General features: G+C 39.2%; 1 protein-coding gene across 1 annotated transcript in view; it reads left to right on the forward strand.

The window, feature by feature from the left end:
- Window positions 1–23,139, forward strand: part of CD109 (CD109 molecule) — a 136,567-nt gene that overhangs the window by 728 nt on the left and 112,700 nt on the right. Inside the window, exon 2 of the mRNA XM_034962387.3 lies at window positions 838–1,010. Coding sequence (XP_034818278.3) covers window positions 838–1,010 — 173 coding nt within the window. The remainder of the gene's footprint in view (window positions 1–837; window positions 1,011–23,139) is intronic.

A 23,139-nucleotide genomic window follows, 5' to 3' on the forward strand; every position in this document is an offset into this window, starting at 1 on the left:
TAGTCCACATTGCCTCTGCCTTTTGCTTCTCAACTTTTTGCTCCCAGATTGCGATTCTTCTCTCAAAGACATGATATATTTTTTCTAACCAAGATGTCTCAACCTTAGCATTGCCAAAGTGTGGCGGAGGGGACTGATGTATGGGTTCAGGGGCAGACATTATAGGAAGAAAACAACAGCACCCAATAATGGCAAGCCCCATTCATTCCTAAAGATTTCTGTAGTTGAGCCCTAACCCCTAGTTATAGCAGAGAAAGTGCTGCTTTAGTGACTTCTTTTATGATTCGCTATACCTGGAATTTTCACCAGTTGTAGTTTATTTTCAAATGGTATATTTCAATTAATGGTATTGGTTAAATAATTTTTTACCCTCGTTGGGCAGCTACTCAAGGATAAAGGTTTGAATAAGAAACAGGCAAAATCTTAGTTAAAAAACAACAACAACAACAAGAAAATAATCACGCTGGGATAAGGTCCTCTGTAAAGGAGAAGCTTAGAGACTTTTGCTTTGCCAATAACTCCAGTATGCCCCGGTGCAAGCCATTTACATCATGGTTCCTTCTGTGCGGTTCGTGGTTTATAAAATGGAAATAATAACACAGGCCTTCCTCTAGTAGTGATGCATGAATTACTGCATTAAAATTGATTTATGGGAATTATTGTTGTTTCAGTAGCATTTCAATTCAGTTGCTAAATAGAGCAGTGGGCAATGTTAACGGCAACAACTGCAATTGGCACGGTATGGAGTGCCTATCGCACTAGGAAATCTGAGGGTCACAAAAGATAGGAGTTGTGAGGATAAGAAACTTTGTTTTTCCCTTGTTGGGAACTCTTTAGGCCTCGGTTTCTGGTGACAGCCCCAGGGATCATCAGGCCCGGAGGAAATGTGACTATTGGGGTGGAGCTTCTGGAACACTGCCCCTCACAGGTGACTGTGAAGGCGGAGCTGCTCAAGACAGCATCAAACCTCACTGTCTCTGTCCTGGAAGCAGAAGGAGTCTTTGAAAAAGGTAAGATAAACAGCATAAAGTCTTACCCTTCTGCAGTAATAACTGGAATATGTTAATAAGGTCATGCGTTAGGTAGTATAGCAGAGAAACCCCAAATTTGCAGTATCTTACCTAATATACTTTTAATTCTCACTCATGTAAAGTCCTAGATGGTGTTCCTGGATGCTCTTCCAAGTGCAGATTCAGAGACCCAGTTTCCTTCCATTTTGTGGCTCCATTATCATCACATGGCTCCCAAGACTGCAGGGGAAGATCATGGAGTTTCTTCATGGGAGAAGGGGAAGAGCATGGGAAGAGCATACGGAAGGTTTTTATGGGATAGGCCTAGAAATAGCTTACATCACTACTGCTCATATTCACAGGCAAGGGAGGCTGGGAAGTGTAGGCTAATGTGTGCCCCAGAAGAGGAAATGGGCTAGTCTCTAACACAAAACCATATTTATTGAGTGCAAAGTATTTTACAGAATAGGCCTGTAGGAAGGAAAGGAAAAGCTACACAATAGTTAAAATCCAGTTTTATGGAATATTTCTTAAGTTTTAAAGAAACAAGAGAAAAAAAGAAAATAGTGTGAAAGTGGGAGTCATTTGTAGCAGAACCAAGTTTGGTTCTTGTTTCAAGTTTGGGTTCTGACATGGCCCAAGATTAAATTGGGCCAATGAATGTCTTCTTTTTCAGTGCTAAGGGAAAAATAATTTTGGGAGGAAGAGGTAAATACTTAAATACTTAAAACATTTTTCATTAAAATAAACTTTTATTGCATTTTTTTCTTTTTTTAGATTCTTATAATTATTTTTAGAGACAAGCTCTCACCATGTTGCCCAGGCTGGTCTCGAACTCCTAAGTTCAAGTGATCCACCCACCTTGGCCTCCCAAAGTGCTGGGATTACAGTCCTAAGCTACTGCTCCTGGCCGAGACATACATTTTTATAATGTTAAGAGTTATTTGAAAAAAAAAATTTAAGGCACGTAATGAAGGGTGGATGGTATTCATTACATAAGTGTTTATTCTCTACAAGCGTAGAGAAATGAACACCATCATGAAATGAAATAAAAGTAAAAGTTTATCTGCATCTGTGGTTCTTTCCCCACTGGAAGTTCACTGGGTAGGTATATTTGGAATAGGAGTCAGGAAGAGATGGTGTGTGTAGGGGCAAGTCACTTTTGTCCCTCATAGAAGCAATGTCAGGGAAGTGGGAGGTCTTATTTCCCTGGAGGGGAAGTATAGGTTAGCCCTTAAGATCTGAGTTTGAATCCTGGTACTACTTTGCTACTAGTTGTATGATCTTAGGTAGGTTACTTAACTGCTTTGAGCCACAGTTACCTCGTCTATAAAATGGAAATAATGAAACTGATTTCCCAGGGCAGTTATAAAGTTAAAATCTGTATATAGTACCTCTTAGGCATGCAATAAACAACAATTGCTAATATTATTAGTGTAATAATACTGCAGAAGAGGATGCAGAAAGTCCATTTCCTTTTTACATGGGGACAGACTTCAACTTTCGTTATTGGACTATCATTTCTGAAAATGAATGACCCCTGATCTTATGATAGTCGCTAAAGAAAATATTGAAATATTAAATCACAGGACATAATACTTAAGGTAGTTCCACATTCATTATTTATTCATTAAGAATTTATGAGTGGGAAGAGGGAAGGTATTAAAAAACCACCTATTGGGTACCACACTTATCACCTGGATGATGAAATAACATGTACACTAAAGCCCTATGACAGGCAATTTACCTATATAACAAACCTGCACATGTATCCCTGAAACTAAAATAAAAGTTAAAAAAAAAAGAATTTATAATATTGGCTCCACTAGTGTGGCAGTTTTCCTGCAATGCGGAGATCCAGAATATATATGGATGTTTTTGATAAATATTTGAGCTTTGCTTGGATATTTATATACTCTAATTCTAGAATTTCACCTGTTAGGTCTTTTCTGTGATCTCTGTTATCAGTCTCTCTTTTTTTTTTTTGCAACAAATAGTACCTGCATTGGTGTGCATGTTGTTGTGGCTTGGTTTTCAGCTTTATTCTTAGATCTTCTTTTGGGAGAAGGGTTCCTTGTATGCCCATGGGAAAGTTCAAGTACTCAAGACTGGGGCAGGCAAAGCTGTCCTGGGAGCAGAATGGATCTGTGGGAAGGAAAGAGGGAAAATGCTGCTTCTTTCATGGGCTGTTTTTGACTCTATTGACCTAGAGTTTCATTGAAAATGCCATTGCTAGGAGCACTCTCCTGTTTCAAAGGAGAATGTTACTGTATTATCAGAGGCTGGGAGTTATTGTTCTCAGAGCAGATGCTTCCTGTAATGTGAGGACTTGAGGATCAAGACACTTCTCCCTGCTTGTCTTCACATCCTTTGCTTTATCTGGCTTCTCCAGTTGTAACAATATGTAGATAAACCAGGACTTCTAAATCAGGGGTCTGGATCTTCAAGTATCTGGATGTGGATTCATGTTTTGTTTTTTCTCCATCACATAAACACCAAACACCAACAAATAAATACCTTTTATTTTTAAGGGACAGGGTCTCACTCTGTTGCCCAGGCCAGAGTGCAGTGGTGAAATCATAGCTCACTGCAACTTGGAATTCTTGGGCTCAAGTGATCCTGCTGTCTCAGCCTCCTGAATAGCTGGGACTACAGGCAAGTGCCAGCATGCTAGGTTTAAATTTGTTTTTTTTTTTTGTAGAGGTGGGGTCTTGCTATGTTGCCCAGACTGGTCTTGAACTCCTGGGCTCAAGCGATCTTCCTGCCTCAGCCTCCCGAAGTGCTGGGATTACGGGTATGAGCCTGATTGTTTCATTTTCCTGTGAGCCACCCCCGGCCCCCCAACAGAAGGTTGGTTTTAATAAAGATTTATCTTCTAATAAAGTTGGGTAAGGCAGTAGACTGTGTCTTAGTAGCTTATTTCCAGCAGTTCTGGATTTCTTAGAAATCCTCAGGATAGGGAGGTGTTTTACCCAAACCACAATAGATTTCTGGCTCATTTTGTGTTGGAAATAGTAATAACTAAATTGTTCAAATGGAGAATGTATTTAATAAAGGTGAAAAAGTATGGCATTTCTTCAGGGAAGAGTTCATTTGTTTGTTTGACAGATATGGGGGAGATTTTATTTACGTTTCCACTTTTATGGCCAGGAGTGTAGGTTATATTACTGTTATTCATTTAAAAATACATTAATTCTACATTTATTGGGGATTGATTATAGTTTTTTTTTTTTTTTTTTGAGACACAGTCTCACTCTGTCACCCAGGCTGGAGTGCAGTGGTGCGATCTCGGCTCACTGCAACCTCTGCCTCCCTGGTTCAAGCAATTCTCCTGCCTCAGCCTTCCGAGTAACTGGGACTACAGGCATGTGCCACCATGCCTGGCCAATTTTTTTGTATTTTTAGTAGAGACGAGGTTTCACTGTGTTAGCCAGGTTGGTCTTGAATTCCTGACCTCGTGACCTGCCTGCCTCGGCCTCCCAAAGTGCTAGGATTACAGGCGTGAGCCACCGCGCCCAGTGATTATGGGCTTTTTTTTTTTTTTTTTTTGGTGAATAATAGACCTTTAGAAAAAGTATTTCTGCTACACTTTGCAGAGTTCTGGGAAGGTGTATCAATGCCTTTCTAGTAGTGAGATTCAAAAGATTGCTTGTCACTGTTACCACTGTCACTGCCTCTACCACTATCAGCATCATTGCCATCAGCTCCATAGTGATTAGAACTATGTTCCTAATCTTATCTTCCTTTGCATAAATAGTTAGTTAAATAAACATAATTGGCAAAACGTAGTAAAAGTTCAGCAGGTAATAATTACCAGAGGAGAGAAGATGGCACAGCTATTGGCATTTAAAATCAAGTCAGATTACTGTATTGGGTGGAGAGTGAGTCTGTCCCTTTGTCTCTTCCCATATTTTTTTTCTCTTTCCTTACTGTGAAAGGAGTTCCTTGCCAAATCAAGAAAAAAGAAATTAAGAACATTTTGAGAACTGTCCTCTCATCTGTTAAGGCATATAAAATAATTTAATTTTCGTGATGTCCTTGAAACCATAATTTCTGTTTTATTTTCCCTTCTCTTGCTACAATTTGACATTTTCATTTGTAAACTTTCAGTAGTTTTCCTGAACAAGAGTCACTTCAAGTAATAAAGAATATAGCCTTTCTCCCTCATTAATGAATTCATCATCATTAGTTTCATGTAAACCTGATTTAAGAAAAAATGCTAGAGGCTGAGTGCAGTGGCTCACAACCGTAATCCCAGAGCTTGGGAGGCTGAGGTGGGAGGATTGCTTGAGCCCAGGAGTTTGAGACCAGCCTGGACAACACAGTGAAATTCTATCTCAAAAACAAAAACAAAAGAACCCTCAAAACCAAAAACTCCCAAAAACCTAAACTGAAAATGCCTACTGAAATTTTGGGGACTCTGCATGGGCATCTCCAGGTGAGTGCCTGCTGGTTTGGGGGCACAATTTTTTAAATGCTGCCAGTCCTACTTCCATCTTCCCATTGAGTTACTGGGGTGGAATGTGCTCTATAAATGTGTCTGTAACTTGCTTTTTCTTTTTGACCTAAAATCCTGGAGAGTTAATGGAGTGTTAACCTTTTTTTAAAGATTTTTTAAAAAATCTATTTTTTCCTTTGTTGTCTTTCTCACATTGACTATGGTATATTTTATTTTCCATCTTGGCTCAGTAAGGGTGGGAAATTTTTAAAAATTGAGATATTAGCTGAAAAACTTAAAAAATCATCCAATTTGGTTTGGATGGTTTTCTGGTGGAAACAAAGCTCCTGAACATGCATTTCATGCCTCGTAGATAAAAATCAGTCCCATGGTCTTTATGAAAGTAGATTAATTAGTGTAGTGTGTGGGCAGATCTCCCAGAGCAGGTTTTCACAGGCAGCTTTGCCAACATAACTCAGTCTGAACCTGCAGTTATGTTAGAATTATTTTTAAAGGGTGTAGGCTTTTCATTCACACATCGTCTTTGTTCTTGTGTGTGATGTATATTAACAGGTAGGTGGTACCTGAGAATAAAGGACCACAGCATAATCACAATGTGCCTGGGCTCTGGAGCCTGGCTACCTGGGCACAGGTGCTGGCCATTCCACTTAGTGGTTGTGTGGCTGTCGGCAGTCATGATCTCACTAGGCTTCAGTTTCATCATCTGAAAAATAGTGGTTTCTGCCTTATACAATTATATGGATATTGTGAGGATTAATGAGGTAACATATTCAAGGCACTTAACACAAAGGAATTATTCAAGAAAATGGTAGCTATTGTTACTAGAAGAGAGTAGCAACAGTTTATGTCAAAGGCAATTATTAATCACCTATTGTGACAATGTTGAACCGGGAACTCTATAAAACACACATCCCTAGGAGGGGATTGGAAGGGATTTAACATATTAAATATCCAGTTTCCTCATAGTGCCAAGGACTTTATGCACTATATTTAATTTTAACAACTTGATGAAGTAGATACTCTTGTCTTCATTTTGGAGGTGAGGAAATTGAGGCAAAGAGAGAAGAATTAGTTTTTCTGAGTTAACCCAGTTAGTAAATGGTGAAGCCTGAATTTGAAGTTAGTTGTATCTGAGGTCCAGAGACCATAAGGTTTTCTATTGCTGGGAAGAGAGTGAAATATTTTTATTTCCTTGATTTTGGGATATTGATGCAATGTTGCAGTTGTCTTCCACTAAAATCATTTTCACATTTGCTTGTAGTAGATAGACCTGGATCTAATGAAATCTAATTTGAATCGAAAGAATTACAAGATGAAATGCCAGCTCTCCTCTTAATTTACTTTCAGCCTCATAGAGTTTTGGAGCTGGAGGGGACCTCAAAGATAAGCCAATTCAATAGCCTAATATATGGCTGGGAGACTGAGGTGAGGCATGGGATCTGGGGATTTTCCCAAGGTCAAATCACTTATTGGTAGCAGAGCTGGAAACAGATTGCAGTTTCCCAAATTTGCAGTCCAGTGCTATTTCCATTATACTCTACAAAAGTTTCCTAACATATGGAGAGCTGAGCTTAAGACCTAAGATATATTTACAAATGCTGATTCTTCTGATATGGAAGAAAATAAGGCTAACTAAGGAGTTTAAAAATGCTTACTTGCATACTGTGAAAGTTTCTTATTTTAGCTCAAGGTGGAGTTGCTCTTTATGCACTAATGGTTCTGTATAAGGGGTGGGGGCTGGGTTAGAAGCTTCATAGACCTTTTAAAAACTAAATTCTGTTGCTGTGTTTCTCAAAGTCCAAATTGTATTTATTAAAAAGGCTGATTCATGGCCTCCCTCAAGACATGGGTAAGAATCAAGAATCTCAGCTGGGTGTGGTGGCTGACGTCTATAATCCCAGCACTTTGGGAAGCCAAGGTAGGTGGATCACTTGAGGCCAGAAGTTCGAGACCAGCCTGGCCAACATGGTGAAACCCCGTCTCTACCAAAAACACAAAAATTAGCCAGGTGTGGTGGTGGGCGCCTATAGTCCCAGCTACTTGGGAGGCTGAGGCAGGAGAATCGCTTGAACCCAGGAGGCAGAGGCTGCAGTGAGCAGAGATCGTACCAGTGCACTCCAGCCTGGGTGACAGAGCAAGACTCCATCTCAAAAAAAAAAAAAAAAAAAGAGAATCTAACCTTTATGTTCCACCATGACCACAGGTGATTCTTAGTCACATTAGAATGAGAACAACTGCCCTTTGGTATCTCACAAATTGTACTCGACCAAATACTGGAAAGCTCGAGGGTGAGTAGCATGCCCCTGCAAGCCTGTGATGATTCATGGCAGCGGAGGGAAGGCTCCTCGTGGACTTTCATGTTTGCTTTTAAGCAACCCTCAACCCTAAGCGCTGGTGTTCATTTTCAGCCGCAGAGAAACATGACTTGGGGTTTGATTGTGAATCAACGATTGGGTGAAGTTAAAAGTGAACACACTGATTCTTTAAACTCCAAGTTAAACATGTGCTGCTCCTCTTCTAGCACTGAATGAGTCACTGTCCTAGTGACTCACTGAAGGATTGTGGTGGAAATAGAAAACAGATCCCATAAGAATTTGGGCTGGGTTACTGTTGATCCTTTATGTCCTGTGAAGAGCGCTTTATAATGCTGAAACTAGTTGTTTCCCCACAGACATTTCTTCTCATTAATATATTATTTATTGATTATTTGCTGTATGTGAAACATGAATGAATGGGGAGTGGGGAATAAGAGAAAGGAAGGCACTGGAGGACATTCAGAGGTCCCAGAAGGATAATATAATATTAAAAGTGCAGAAGGCTGGAGTAGTTTTTATTTTTTGTATAAAAAATACAATGCGGTTTGTAAATAGTGCTTCTTGTATGTGAGCCTGTGCCTGGTACTATTATCTTTTACTTCCAGAGCTATACAGATGTCCATTCATAAATGCCCCACCTCTGCTGACATATTTGGCATTTGGAGGGAACAGTTACTTCACGTACTAGAGACGGGAAGGGTGTGCCGGAGGAAAGAGCTGCTGGCTGGTGTGGCAGTTATGAAAAGGAGATAGGGGTTTGTGTATATATTTTCTGAAAAGATGTTTCATTCTGCTTTGGATATGAGTTTGGGGAGACATCCAGGTGGAGATGTCCAGCAGATAGTTTTGAAATTGCAGCTGGGGAGAGAGATTTAGGCATTATTTTCATAGAGGCAGACAATACTTTGAAGTCCTGGAAATACATAAGATGCACAAGAGAGACAGAGCCCATGGAAAGAACAAGACTTTTGAGAGAAGCTTGGAAAGAGGAAAATAAGTTAATGAAGGGGAAAAGACCAGACACAGTGGCTCATGCCTGTAATCCCAGCAACTTGGGAGGCTGAGGTGAGCAGATCACTTGAGCTCAAGAGTTTGAAATCAGCCTGGACAACATATTGGAACCTCATCTCTACTAAAAATAAAAAAAAGTTAGCTGGACGTGGTGACATGTGCTTTTAGTCCCAGCTACTCAGGAGGCTCAGGCAGGAGGATTTCTTGAGCTACAGTTATAGTGCCGCTGTACTCTAGCCTGGGTAACAAAGCATGGCCCTGTCTCAAGAAAAAGAAAAGAAAAGAAAAGAAAAGAAAAGAAAAGAAAAGAATAGACAACGAGCAATCAGAGAAGGGTAAATTGAAAATGTCTCAGAAGCCAAGGGAAGAAGAAGTTCCAAGAAGGAAGGTTTAATAGTTAATAATCAATTCTCTCAGGTCAGAGAAGAGAAGATGAGGACAGAGGAAAGAACATTGGTGACCCTCAAGTAAATGGCTTTAAGTTGAATGTTGGAAGCAAAAGCAAATTTGAGGGAATAAATGGATGGTGAAAAATATAATCAAAATGTATTCTTTCCAGAAGTTTGGTGGTTGAAAGGAGAGAGGTGGACGGTCTCTCAAAAGGCACATTAGAAAGGTGAAAGTGGTTAAGGCAAACGAGAGGGTGGATAATTCCTGGGTTAGAAGTGGTGAGATCAGTATTGGGGCAGAGGCAAGTGGATTATCCTTAAAAAAACCCTCATACTTTCTTCTTTGAAGAAAGAAAGAAATAGAAGAGAATCATTAAGGAAAGAAATATTTTGAGGTATGAAATTGAGATGAAGAATAAAATTGAAATACAGTTTTAGGAAAACTTATTTACCGACTTGTAAATTGCACAGATCTGGCCACCACTTTATAGGAAATGGGGGTAAAAGTTAAAAGTAGTGGCAGACCAGAATGAGAAACACAGGATTGGAGATCTTCCCTGGTGGTGCCCTAAACTGGGTCACCGCTGGATTGTAGGAAATTAGAATACAGGGGCAGGAAGTCATATTTGTATCTGGGAGAGCTAACACAGGGAGGAGAGAGAAGAGGAAAGGGCTGTTTACGATGAAGATATGCCTCAGTTGAAGCTCGAGAGGACTGGGTGGAGTTACTTTATTACTGCCATGGTTGTCAGTGAATTCGTAATTCACTCTTAGTGTGGGCCAAGATGACCAAGGTGCAATGATAAAACTTGTCTAGGAGGATTAAAGTGGATCTTGGTCTTGCTCTATCTCTTTCACTCTTCACTTACCTCGGAGAATTCTATGAGGAGACTTTCTTCCGTTGCAAGGCTCAGGGTGAAATTGGTCAAAGATTTGGTGGAGGGGGTAGCAGTAGGTAGGTAGATGACAGGTCTATAGGTTGTTAGTTCTGAAGAAACGATTCATAAATTAAAATCCGAAAACCAGACTGGTAAAGAGCTTGAAAATAAATGAAGAGGAAAATTTTTAAAGAACACCTAGTAGCTCCCTTTTGGCAGGGCTGTGTTAGGAATTTACATTTATGAAAATATAGCTGGCAGAAATGATTTAGTATTACAAACTTAAGTTTCACTGCAATATATGTTAAAGCTCCTCAGGAATATAGATAAGACAGGGAATTTATTATTCTGAGCAATTCAAATTTATTCAGCACCAAATTGCCTATGGCACAATGCTGGGTGACATAAATATTTGGTGACCACATGAGGTTCCTGTGCCTGTGCTCTTCGCAGGGAAGCAGAGTAGGCTTCATTTGATGTGTCCTCCCACGTTGATTATAGAGGCTTGTTCGGGTGCTGTGTTGACAGTTTCAAAGTCAAGCGTGGGTTTACTGGACTAGAGAACTGGATGAATTAGCTGTGTCTGCCATGGCCATGGGAGTTGGGGAGTGTGGTATGAATGCTGCGAAGGATTCTGTAGCCCATCCTTAAACTTTATTTATGGATCAGTTGAAGAGGAATGGTCTAAGAGGAACGGTTATCTACGTAGCTACATAGGGGCTTGAGGTAGTAACAACATGGATAAGAGAGAACAGACGAAAGAGTGGGTGTATCCAAATAGTAAATGAGAGTGGAGTAAGCTACAGAGGAGGAACAAGGAGGGAAGGGATATGAGGTTATGTTTGCACTACTGTTTTGGAAGGAATAGCTGGGTCTGTCCTGCACTGTTTGGGAGGCACAGTGGGTTAGAATGGGTGCTCAGGAACCACACTGAAATTGAACCCTAGCATCACCTAATAGTAGTACCCACCTCGTAGCATTGTTGAGAGGATTAAATGAGATAATACTTAAGAGCTGTATCATCCAATATGGTAGCTACTAACCACATGTGGTTTTTGAGCACTTGAAATGTGGCTCATACAAATTGAGATGTGCCAGGAGTATAAAATACATAATGGATTTTGAATACTTAGTTCCAAGAAATGCAATAAAACTTATGATTTTAAAATAATGATTTCATGTTCAATGTTAATATTTTGGACATATTGAGTTAAAATATGTTATTAAAATTAATGTCACCCAATTTTTTCTTTTTTTGGCACATAAAAGACACCTAATTTAATAAATATTAGTTATTATTTTCTTTTATTACGCAGTTAAGAACTTTGATTTAAAATTATTATCTTTTTATATATATATATATTTTTATTATACTTTAAGTCCTAGGGTACATGTGAACAACATGCAGGTTTGTTACATATGTATACATGTGCCATGTTGGTGTGCTGCACCCATTAACGCGTCACTTACATTAGGTATATCTCCTAATACTATCCCTTCCCCCTTCCCCCATCCCACGACAGGCCCCGGTGTGTGATGTTCCCCGTCCTGTGTCCAAGTGTTCTCATTGTTCAGTTCCCACCTATGAGTGAGAACATGCGGTGTTTGGTTTTTTGTCCTTGCGATAGTTTGCTAAGAATGATGGTTTCCAGCTTCATCCATGTCCCTACAAAGGACATGAACTCATCATTTTTTATGGCTGCATTGTATTCCATGGTGTATATGTGCCACATTTTCTTAATCCAGTCTATTGTTGTTGGACATTTGGGTTGGTTCCAAGTCTTTGCTATTGTGAATAATGCCGCAATAAACATACGTGTGCATGTGTCTTTATAGCAGCATGATTTATAGTCCTTTGGGTATATACCCAGTAATGGGATGGCTGGGTCAAATGGTATTTCTAGTTCTAGATCCCTGAGGAATCACCACCCTGTCTTCCACAATGGTTGAAGTAGTTTACAGTCCCACCAACAGTGTAAAAGTGTTCCTATTTCTCCACATCCTCTCCAGTACCTGTTGTTTCCTGACTTTTTAATGATTGCCATTCTAACTGGTGTGAGATGGTATCTCATTGTGGTTTTGATTTGCATTTCTCTGATGGCCAGTGATGATGAGCATTTTTCCATGTGTTTTTTGGCTGCACAAATGTCTTCTTTTGAGAAGTGTGTGTTCATATCCTTTGCCCACTTGATGGGGTTGTTTGTTTGTTTTTCTTGTAAATTTGTTTGACTTCTTTGTAGATTCTGGATATTAGCCCTTTGTCAGATGAGTAGGTTGCAAAAATGTTCTCCCATTCTGTAGGCTGCCTGCTCACTCTGATGGTAGTTTCTTTTGCTGTGCAGAAGCTCTTTAGTTTAATTAGATCCCATTTGTCAATTTTGGCTTTTGTTGCTATTGCTTTTGGTGTTTTAGACATGAAGTCCTTCCCCATGCCTGTGTCCTGAATGGTATTGCCTAGGTTTTCTTCTAGGGTTTTTATGGTTTTAGGTCTAACATTTAAGTCTTTAATCCATCTTGAATTAATTTTTGTATAAGGTGTAAGGAAGGGATCCAGTTTCAGCTTTCTACATATGGCTAGCCAGTTTTCCCAGCACCATTTATTAAATAGGGAATCCTTTCCCCATTTCTTGTTTGTGTCAGGTTTGTCAAAGATCAGATAGTTGTAGATGTGTGGCATTATTTCTGAGGGCTCTATTGTGTTCCATTGATCTATATCTCTGTTTTGGTACCAGTACCATGCTGTTTTGGTTACTGTCGCCTTGTAGTATAGTTTGAAGTCAGGTAGCATGATGCCTCCAGCTTTGTTCTTTTGGCTTAGGATTGACTTGGCAATGTGAGTTGTTTTTTGGTTCCATATGAACTTTAAAGTAGTTTTTTCCAGTTCTGTGAAGAAAGTCATTGGTAGCTTGATGGGGATGGCATTGAATCTATAAATTACCTTGGTCAGTATGGCCATTTTCCTAATACCAAAGCCTGGCAGAGACAACAAAAAAAGAGAATTTTAGGCCAATATCCCTGATGAACATCGATGTAAAAATCTTCAATAAAATACTGGCAAACCAAATCCAGCAGCACATCAAAAAGCTTATCCACCGTGATCAAGTGGGCTTCATCCCTGGGATGCAAGGCTTGTTCAACATATGAAAATCAATAAACGTAATCCAGCATATAAACAGAACCAAAGACAAAAACCACATGATTATCTCAATAGATGCAGAAAAGGCCTTTGACAAAATTCAACAGCGCTTCATGCTAAAAACTCTCAATAAATTAGGTATTGATGGGACATATCTCAAAATAATAAGAGCTATTCATGACAAACCCACAGCCAATATCATACTGAATGGGCAAAAACTGGAAGCATTCCCTTTGAAAACTGGCACAAGACAGGGATGTAGTCTCTCACCACTCCTATTCAACATAGTGTTGGAGGTTCTGGCTAGGGCAATCAGGCAGGAGAAAGAAATAAAAGGTATTCAATTAGGAAAAGAGGAAGTCAAATTGTCCCTGTTTGTAGATGACATGATTGTATATCTAGAAAACCCCATTGTCTCAGCCCAAAATCTCCTTAAGCTGATAAGCAACTTCAGCAAAGTCTCAGGATACAAAATCAATGTGCAAAAATCACCAGCATTCTTATACACCAATAACAGACAAACAGAGAGCCAAATCATGAGTGAACTCCCATTCACAATTGCTTCAAAGAGAATAAAATACCTAGGAATCCAACTTACAAGGGATGTGAAGGACCTCTTCAAGGAGAACTACAAACCACTGCTCAACGAAATAAAGGAGGACACAAACAAATGGAAGAACATTCCATGCTCACGGGTAGGAAGAATCAATATCTTGAAAATGGCCATACTGCCCAATTTTTTCTATTTTTTTTTTTAGTTCACATCTTTAAAACATTTATCACAATGCTTGGTACATAGAAGACACCGAGGGAATGTTAACTATGTTGTACCTGGTGTTTCTCAGTATCAGATATTAATACTGATGCCTGACCACAAGCCTGTGGCATGAGTCCAAGTCTCCCTGCTGATGACTCATTTTGGCTTAGGTAGATCTTCACCCTTATCCCTTATCCCTTGAGGAAGAAGAAAATCTCCCTAAAGAGAGCCACAGAGGTCGGCAAAATTTCTGTAAAGGGCCAGATGCTAAGCGTGTAGGTTTTGCCAACCTTCAGGTCTTTATTGCAGCTGTTCAACTCTGCCTTTATAGCTCGGAAGCAGCTGTAGACGGTTCATAAACAAATGAGCATGGTTGTGTACCAGCAGAACTTTATTTACGGATGCTGAAATTTTGAGTTCGTATAATTTTTACTTATCATGAAATATTCTTCTTCTTTTGATATTCCCCCCAGCTATTTAGAAATGCAAACCCATTCTTAGTTCATGAACTGTACAAAAAACAGGCGTGGGCCAGACTGGATCTGTAGGCTGTGGATTGCTGACCCTGCCATTAAAAATGCCCTGTACATTTAGCAGCCAAGAACCTTGCTTGACTCTGGGTTTTTCATTTGTACTTAACTAACATTTACTTTATAGTGTACCATTTTATTTATTTTACTTTTAGTAGGTTTGTGTTTGACCTGCTTTTTTTTTTACTCAATGTTTGTGTTTAACCTGCTTTTTTTTTAGACAATGGAACAAAACTTTGTTTATGAAACTCAAATTTATTAAGATATTTGTAAACAAAGGGAAATAAGAGAGAAAAATATAAAAGGAGTATGTAAGGGACCAAAGGAGATTTTTTGTTTGGTTTTGTTTTGCTCAGAATACTTGTGTTTTCTGTGTAGACTGAATTTACCCAATAGTTTTTTTGCCTTAAAGTGACATTAAACTGTGAAGCAGAAACATTGTATTTTTAAAATCGTACTTTAAGTTTTTAAAATATTTTATTTTTATAGATTTAGGGGGTACATGTGCAGTTTTCTTACATGGATATTTTGGGTAGTGGTGGAGTCTGGGCTTTTAGTATAAACATCAGCCAAATAGTGTATGTTGTATCCATTAAGTCATTTCTTATCCCTCACCTCCCTGCCATATGAATCTCCAATGTCTATTATTTCACTCTGTAAAAAATATTGTATTTTATACAAAAATTAGCCGGGTATGGTGGCGCATGCCTCTAATCCCAGCTACTAGGGTGGCTGAGGCAGGAGGATTGCTTGAACCTGGAAAGCGGAGGTTGTAGTGAGCCGAGATCATGCCACTGCACTCCAGCCTGGGCAACGAAGCGAGACTCCGTCTCAAAAAAATAATTGTATTTTAAAGTTTTGTTTTCCATGAATTTGTTGGGGGAAAACCCTTATTTCTTACCTTATCTGTTGATCAAAGAAACTGCTGAAGAATGAGGAAAAAAATTTAGTAAATTGATAAAGAGATCAAAATTTTCAGCTAAAAAAGTGATAATAAATTTATTATTGCATAAGACTGAGTAGCAAAAGGCTGCCAAAAATAATTAAGCAGCAAACACTAAGTCAGGCATATATATATATCTAGTGGAAAATCCACTTTTTTTTTCATAGAGAGTATTTCTGTACCTAGTTGGATTTCCGGTTACACACTACTCCTTCCCTTCAATGATTTTCCAAAGTTATTTGGTGAGGACAGATGTCAGAAGAGGCAGCATATAATGGTATTACAGAGTATGTTTAAAAAGTTAAGGAAAGGTTAGTTTTTGTGTGTGCTTATTACACAATTTAAAAATAGCTTTGACTCTATTTGTAAATCAAATGGCCAGTTCTCAGGCTGTGCCAAATGCGAAGCCTTCAAACAAGGTTTCTTCTGAGTTGCTTAAGCAGCCCTGGGAAGGAGAAAGCATCTGAAAGGGTTTTGAGATTGATTGTCTCTGGTTATACACAGAAATGATTGGAGTTTTATAAAGTTATCTATAAAAACACTAAGAATAACCTTACATAACAGAGTGTGTCTTTAGTTAGTGATTTAAAAGAGTGCCATACTGGGTTTCAAGAGGTGGTGACCATTTCCCGTGTCTGAATGGAGCCTCGCCAAAAGGGAGAAAAATGTTCACAACAATTTGCAAATACTATCTATTTAATTCTCAACCTAGCAACAGCAGAGAAAGAGATTATTATTCCTCTCTCATCTATGCTGCCCCCACTCTCCTCCCCGCTGCCCCTGATTTTATGTTTTGGTTGTGTAAATTATTGCTAAGTGAATAGAACTTTCAAATAAGTCCTATGCTAGGACTTCATAAGTGCCTAGGAAATTCCAAGCTGTATTTGTAAATTTAAAGGGAAGATCAGCAGAAAAAAATGTCAAGTACTTAAAATCGACTTTTTATTAAGGACACATGAGACCAGTGAGTAGGCCTTAGATTGGATGTGTCCACATATCCTCTGAGTCGCTCCCTGGATCCAGCAAGAAATAGGGGTGGGTGGGACATCTTTGTCCCTACACCATAGCGTTGTGGAAGAGTCTTTGTATTTTGTATTTTTATTATTTTTTTTAATAGAGATGGGGTCACACGATGTTGCCCAGGCTGGTCTTGAACTCCTTGTCTCAAGGGATCCTTCTGCCTCAGCCCTCCCAAAGTGCTGGTATTATAGGCGTGAGCTGCCACGCCTGGCCTGGGTAGGACTTCTGTTTCTAGCTCTGTATCTTTCTTGCATCTGTGAACAGATAAGGTCATGTGTCTGAGTAGTAGGACCCAGGCATGCAGTTGAACTGCTCGTCCAACTTCTCTCTGGTGAGAGAATTCCTCAAAGATTTGACTTGATTCAGAGCTGCATTAAAAACAAAAGACAAAACAAAAAACACTTCTACTATGAAATGAGATTTCCTGCACTTCAAATCTGTTTAGCTTGTTTTGAAGTGCCAGAATGCTTGGCCTCCAATTAGTCAATCTCCGAGAGCCTCATTTGGATTGTAGACTCCCAACTGTTTTTTTACTTTCTCCTTGCTGATGTCATTGGATAAAAATAAATTACCACCCCTCCCCCGTCGTTCTTCATCTTTGTAAATTTGCTGCCGGTGGGTGGTAGCTGGTATCAGACCAGGGCAGGAAGGAAGCACATTGCTTCCTCCAGTTATGGAGCTAGCATAATAGTCAACCCCTGATGATTTATCTTAATACAATGAAAAATAAGTAACTCTCAATAATGGAGGGTGCTGGTTTGTTGGGGCGAAGCTCACTGCAGTTTGTTTCTATTTTATTCCAATGTGGGACATTGTGGTGGATGCTGTGTTTTAGGGCCCAGATCGCTCTTTAGGGATGAAGGACTTTTTCCCGAAAGCTGCTAGGAGTGTTGTGCCCGACTGCCTTCAGAGCCAGTTGTCTCTGATGATCGTATCAGCTAGAGAATTGCCTTGCCCATGGTGGCCTCCCTCCTGGGGATGGCCTGTATTATGTGACTGATTGACGTGGGGTATGAAGGTCCAGCCCTTTCGTCCCAGTTCAGGACAACTCTCACTGGCCCTGACTGCTTCTGAGCTGCCCTGGTGGATGCCTCTTTGGAGCCTGCATTGCAGCCCCACTGCTCTCTCCCCTAGTGCAGTTTCCCCCTTTCCCTTCTGCAGGTGCTGATCCACCGAATACTCCTTAGTAAACCTCCTGCATTGTAATTACCGTCTCAGAGTTGGCTACTGTTTAACTTTCCTTTGAAGAGGAATGTTTCAGATCTTGGAATCAACTTCAAACATGTCAAAACTGTGTAGTGTGAAGAATTGACATGAGTTGGGAAAGTCTTTCGTTTTTATATCCTTTTCAGAGTTCTTGTATGACACAAAATATTTTAGAGTTAGCTCCGCTACTGCAGTGCTTGGAGTATAACTCTAAGTTTCTTCTAAGAGAAACTTCATGGAAGAAAAATCCACAGGTTTTGGTGAGTGATAAACTTAGAGTTGAGGAGGGAAAAGAGTTCAAGATGATTGAGATTTTGAACATCCATGATTGAGGAAGTGGTGATAGCAACATATACAAACAGGCTATACAGGCAGTGGAACTTTTACTATAATCAAAGATATGTATAATGAAAACAATGGTGAGGCACAAGGCTGGGTCCGGTGGCTCACGCCTGTAATCCCAGCACTTTGGGAGGCTGAGGCGGGCAGATCACTTGAGGTCAGGAGTTCGAGACCAGCCTGGCCAACATGGCAAAACCCTGTCTCTACTAAAAACACAAAAAATTAGCCAGCTGTGATGGTGCTTGCCTGTAGTCCCAGCTACATGGGAGGCTGAGGCATGAGAATCTCTTGAACCCGGGAGGTGGAGGTTGCAGTGAGCTGAGATCGTGCCACTGCACTCCAGCCTGGGTGACAGAGCAAGACTCTGTCTCAAAAACAAACAAAAAACCAGTGATGAGGCACGGTGACTCACATCTGTAATCCTAGGGCCTTGGGAAGTCAAGGTGGGAGGATCACTCGAGCCTAGGAGTTTGAGAGCAGCCTGGGCAACATAATGAGCCCCCATTTCTAAAAAAAATTAAAAAAATTAGCCAGGCATGGTGGCCTGTGCTTGTAGTCCTAGTTACTGGGGAGGCTGAGGCAGGAGGATCGCTTGAGTCCAGGAGTTTGGGGTGGCAGTGAGCTATGATTGCACCACTGTACTCCAGCCTGGGTGACAGAGTGAGACCCTGTCTCCAAAAAAAAAAAAAAAAAAAAAAAAGGTATGTATAATAAAACCAACTATACAACTGATTCTTTTTTTAATTTTTAATTGTTGTGGATACATAGAAGATGTATATATTTACAGGGTACATGAGATACTTTGAAACAGGCATGCAATGTCAACAACCACATCATAGTAACTGGGGTATCCGTTCCCTCAAGCATTTGTCCTTTGTGTTACAAACAATCCAGTTATACTATTTTAGTTATTTAAAAATGTACAATTAAATTGTTATTGACTACAGTCCTCCTGTTGTGCTATAAAATACTAGGTCTTATTCATTTTTCTAACTATTTTTTGTGCCCATTAACCATCCTCACTTGCTCCCTAACCCTTCACTACTCTCCCTAGCCTCTGGTAACCATCCTTCTACACTCTTATCTCCATTATTAGTTAAATTGTTTTAATTTTTAGCTACCACAAATAAGTGAGAACATGCAAAGTTTGTCTTTCTGTGTTTGGCTTATTTCACTTAACATAATGACCTTCAGTTCCATCCATGTTGTTGCAAATGACAGGATCTCATTCATTTTTATGGCTGAGTAGTACTTAATTGTGTACATGTACCACATTTTCTTTATCCATTCATTTGTTGATGGACACTTAGGTTGCTTCCAAATCTTAGCTATTATGAACAGTGGTGTAACAAACATGGGAGTGCAGATAGCTCTTTGATATACTGATTTCCTTTCTTTTGGGTATATACTCAGCAGTGGGATTGCTAGATTGTATGGTAGCTCTATTTTTAGTTTTATGAGGAACCTCCAAACTGTTCTCCATAGTGGTTGTGCTAATTTTCATTTCCATCAACAGTGTATGAGGATTCCCTTTCCTCCACATCCTCATCAGCATTTGTTACTGCCTGTCTTTTGGATAAAAGCCATTTTAACTGGGGCGAGATGATATCTCATTGTAGTTTTGATTTGCATTTCTCTAATGATCAATGGTGTTGAGAGGGCCTTTTCATATACCTGTTTGCCATTTGTATGTCTTCTTTCGAGAAATGTCTATTCAGATCTTTTTCCCATTTTTAATTGGATTATTAGATTTTTTCCTGTAGAGTTATTTGAGCTCCTTATGTGTTTTGGTTATTAATCCCTTGTGAGATGAGTAGTTACAAAGATTTTTTCTCATTCTGAGTTGTATCTTCATTTTGTTGATTGTTTCCTTTATTGCGCAGAAGCTTTTTAACTTGACGTGATCCCATTTGTCGATTTTTGCTTTGGTTGCCTGTGCTTGTGGGATATTGCTCAAGAAATCTTTGCCCATTTCAGTGTCCTGGAGAGTCCCTCCAAAGTTTTCTTTTAGTAGTTTCACAGTTTTAGGTTTTAGGTTTAAGTCTTTAATCCATTTTGATTTGATTTTAGTGTATGGTGAGAGACAGGGTCTAGTTTCATTCTTCTGCATATGTACATCCAGATTTCCTAGCACCATTTATTGAAGAGACTATCTTTTCCTCAATATATGTTCTTGGCACCTTTGTCAAAAATGAGTTCACTGTAGGTGTATGGATTTGTTTCTGGCTTCTCTATTGTGTTCCATTGGTCGTGTGTCTGTTTTTATGCCAATATCATACTGTTTTGGTTACTATAGCTCTGTAGCATAATTTGAAGTGAGGTAATGTGATTCCTCCTTTTTTTTTTCTTTCTCAGTATGGCTTTGGCTATTCTAGGTCTTTGGTGGTTCCATAAAAATTTTAGGACTTTTTTTCTATTTCTGTGAAGAATGCCATTGGTATTTTGATAGAGATTGCATTAAATCTATAGATTGCTTTAGGCAGCATGGACATTTTAACAATATTGACAATTTCAATCCGTGAACATGGAATATCTTTTCATTTTTTTGGTGTCATCTTCAATTTTTTTCATCAGTGTTTTATACTTTTCATTGTACAGATTTTTCACTTCTTTGATTAAGTTAATGCCTGGGTATTTAACTTTATTTGCTGCTATTGTAAATGGGATTACTTTCTTGATTTCTTTTTCAGATTGTTCACTGCTGGCATATAGAAATTCTACTGATTTTTTTTTTTTTTTTTTTTTTTGAGATGGAGTCTCGCTCTGTCACCCAGGCTGGAGTGCAGTGGCGCAATCTTGGCTCACTGCAAACTCCGCCTCCCGGGTTCAGGCCATTCTCCTACCTCAGACTTCCAAGTAGCTGGGACTACAGGCGCCTGCAACCACGCCCGGCTAATTTTTTGTATTTTTAGTAGAGACGGGGTTTCACCGTGTTAACCAGGACGGTCTCGATCTCCTGACCTCGTGATCCGCCCGCCTCGGCCTCCCAAAGTGCTGGGATTACAGGCGTGAGCCACCGCGCCTGGCTTCTACTGATTCTTGTATGTTGATTTTGTATCCTGCAACTAGACTGAGTTTATCAGTTCTAATCGTGTTTTGGTGGCATCTTTAGGTTTTTCCAAATATAAGATCATATTGGCTGGGCGTGGTGACTCATGCCTGTAATCCCAGCACTTTGGGAGGTGGAGGAGGGCCAGATCACTTGAGCCCGGGAGTCTGAGACCAGCCTGGGCAACATAGGGAGACCCTGTGTCTATTTATCTTTAAAAAGTAAATTAATTAAAAATATTATATCATCTGCGAACAAGAATAATTTGACTTCTTCCTTTCCAATTTGCCTGCCCTTCATTTCTTTCTCTTGTCTGATTGCCCTAGCTAGGACTTCCAGTACTATGTTGAGTAACAGTGGTGAAAGTGGGCATTCTTGTCGTCTTCCTGATCTTAGAGGAAAGGCTTTCAGTTTTTCCCCATTTAGTATCATACTAGCTGTGGGTCTGTCATATATGGCTTTTTTTTATGTTGAGGTATGTTCCTTCTATATGCAGTTTTTTTGAGGGTTTTTATCATGAAGAGGTGCTGAATTTTATCAAATTTTTTAAAATTATCAATTGAAATGATCATGTAGTTTTTGCCCTTCATTCTGTTGATATGATGTATCACATTGATTGATGTGCATACAACTTTTTTTTTTTATATTCAGAGTCAGTGCAGAGCAGTGATTTAGAGCTCAGGCCCATGAGTCAGGTGGTCAGGGTCAGAAGCTTGGCCCCACTACTTTTTGTCTGTGTGACCCTGGGCAAGTCATTTCACATGTCTATGTCTCAGTGTTCTCATTTGTAAAATAAGGGTAATAATACTTAATAGTATTGTTGTGAGCTTTAAACTCAATGTATGTAATGCTTTAGAACACTCTGTAAGTGGTATGTACTATTATTATTATTTTATTCATATAACTAAAAAATTGTATTCTGTCTGATCTGTTGGTTGTTTCATTGTTGCTAAACACAAATTTAAGTCTTCTATCCCCGTGACCAGTTCTGTCCAATACAAGTATAAGTCAACTACATAAGTTATTGGAAATTTTCTAGTAGCCGCACTAAAAAAGAAAGAGAAACAGGTGAAATTAATTGTAATAATATATTTTATTTAACCCAATAATTTACAAGTATTATTAGTTCCACATTTAATCACTATAAAATTATTGACATGACATTTTACATTTTTTTGGTTGTAAGTCTCAGAAATATGGGGTGTATTTTACACTTGCTGCTTATTTCAGTGGCTCAATAGCCACATGTATTTAGAGGCTCCTGTATGTGACTGAGCAGCTTTAAAGAGTTGCTAGTTAATCTTGCTCATTTCTGAAGTGTTCCAGTCAACTGTTGCTGTGAAATAAGCCACCCCCAGATTTAGTAGATTAAAACAACAATGGTTTATTATTTCTCACAATTCTCATTTAGCCTATACACGGTAGATTGATGATTATTGCCATTATTTTTGTGATAGTTGTGAATTCCATGATAGTTTTTGAATTCCACGATTCCTTCTACATTTATTAGTTGGAATTCTGTGGTAAGGAATAACTCTTTCTTCTCTTTCACTCAGTCATATATTTAATTGTACATCAGCATGAACTCATAGATTCTTGTTGTATTCAGTAGGTTGTAACCCATTATTTATTTTATTATTCCAGTGATCTGACCATAATATTTTAAATTAAGAAAACACCCTCTCCACACATGCTCAGGTACCTGATGAGATCAGAACAAATTCTGCTACATGGATGGTATTCCCAATTCCATCCCCCAACACCCCCGTATTGCAATGTTTAAATGTTTCAGCCCAAATATTTCACAGGGTCTACTTGCAGAGCCCCATGCTTCTCTTCAACAAATGTTTTTACAGGACAAAATCTGTCCAGTAAATTGTCTCTATTTATGGTTCCTTTGAAAGTTTTACCAAGTTTACTTGCTGAAATATCCTAGGGCTTTTCAATTTCACTTCAATTCAGTATAGAATATAATAAGTCTTTCCCATTAAAAGTAAGCTTAATGAACAGAAGTTTCTTCCTACAAGGTAAGATACTCCCAAAGTACAACTGGTGTATATCCAAAGATATGAAATCAGTATGTTGAAGAGATAG

Source organism: Pan paniscus, chromosome 5, assembly GCF_029289425.2.
Source record: "Pan paniscus chromosome 5, NHGRI_mPanPan1-v2.0_pri, whole genome shotgun sequence".
In the NCBI taxonomy this organism is placed as follows: Eukaryota; Metazoa; Chordata; class Mammalia; order Primates; family Hominidae; genus Pan; species Pan paniscus.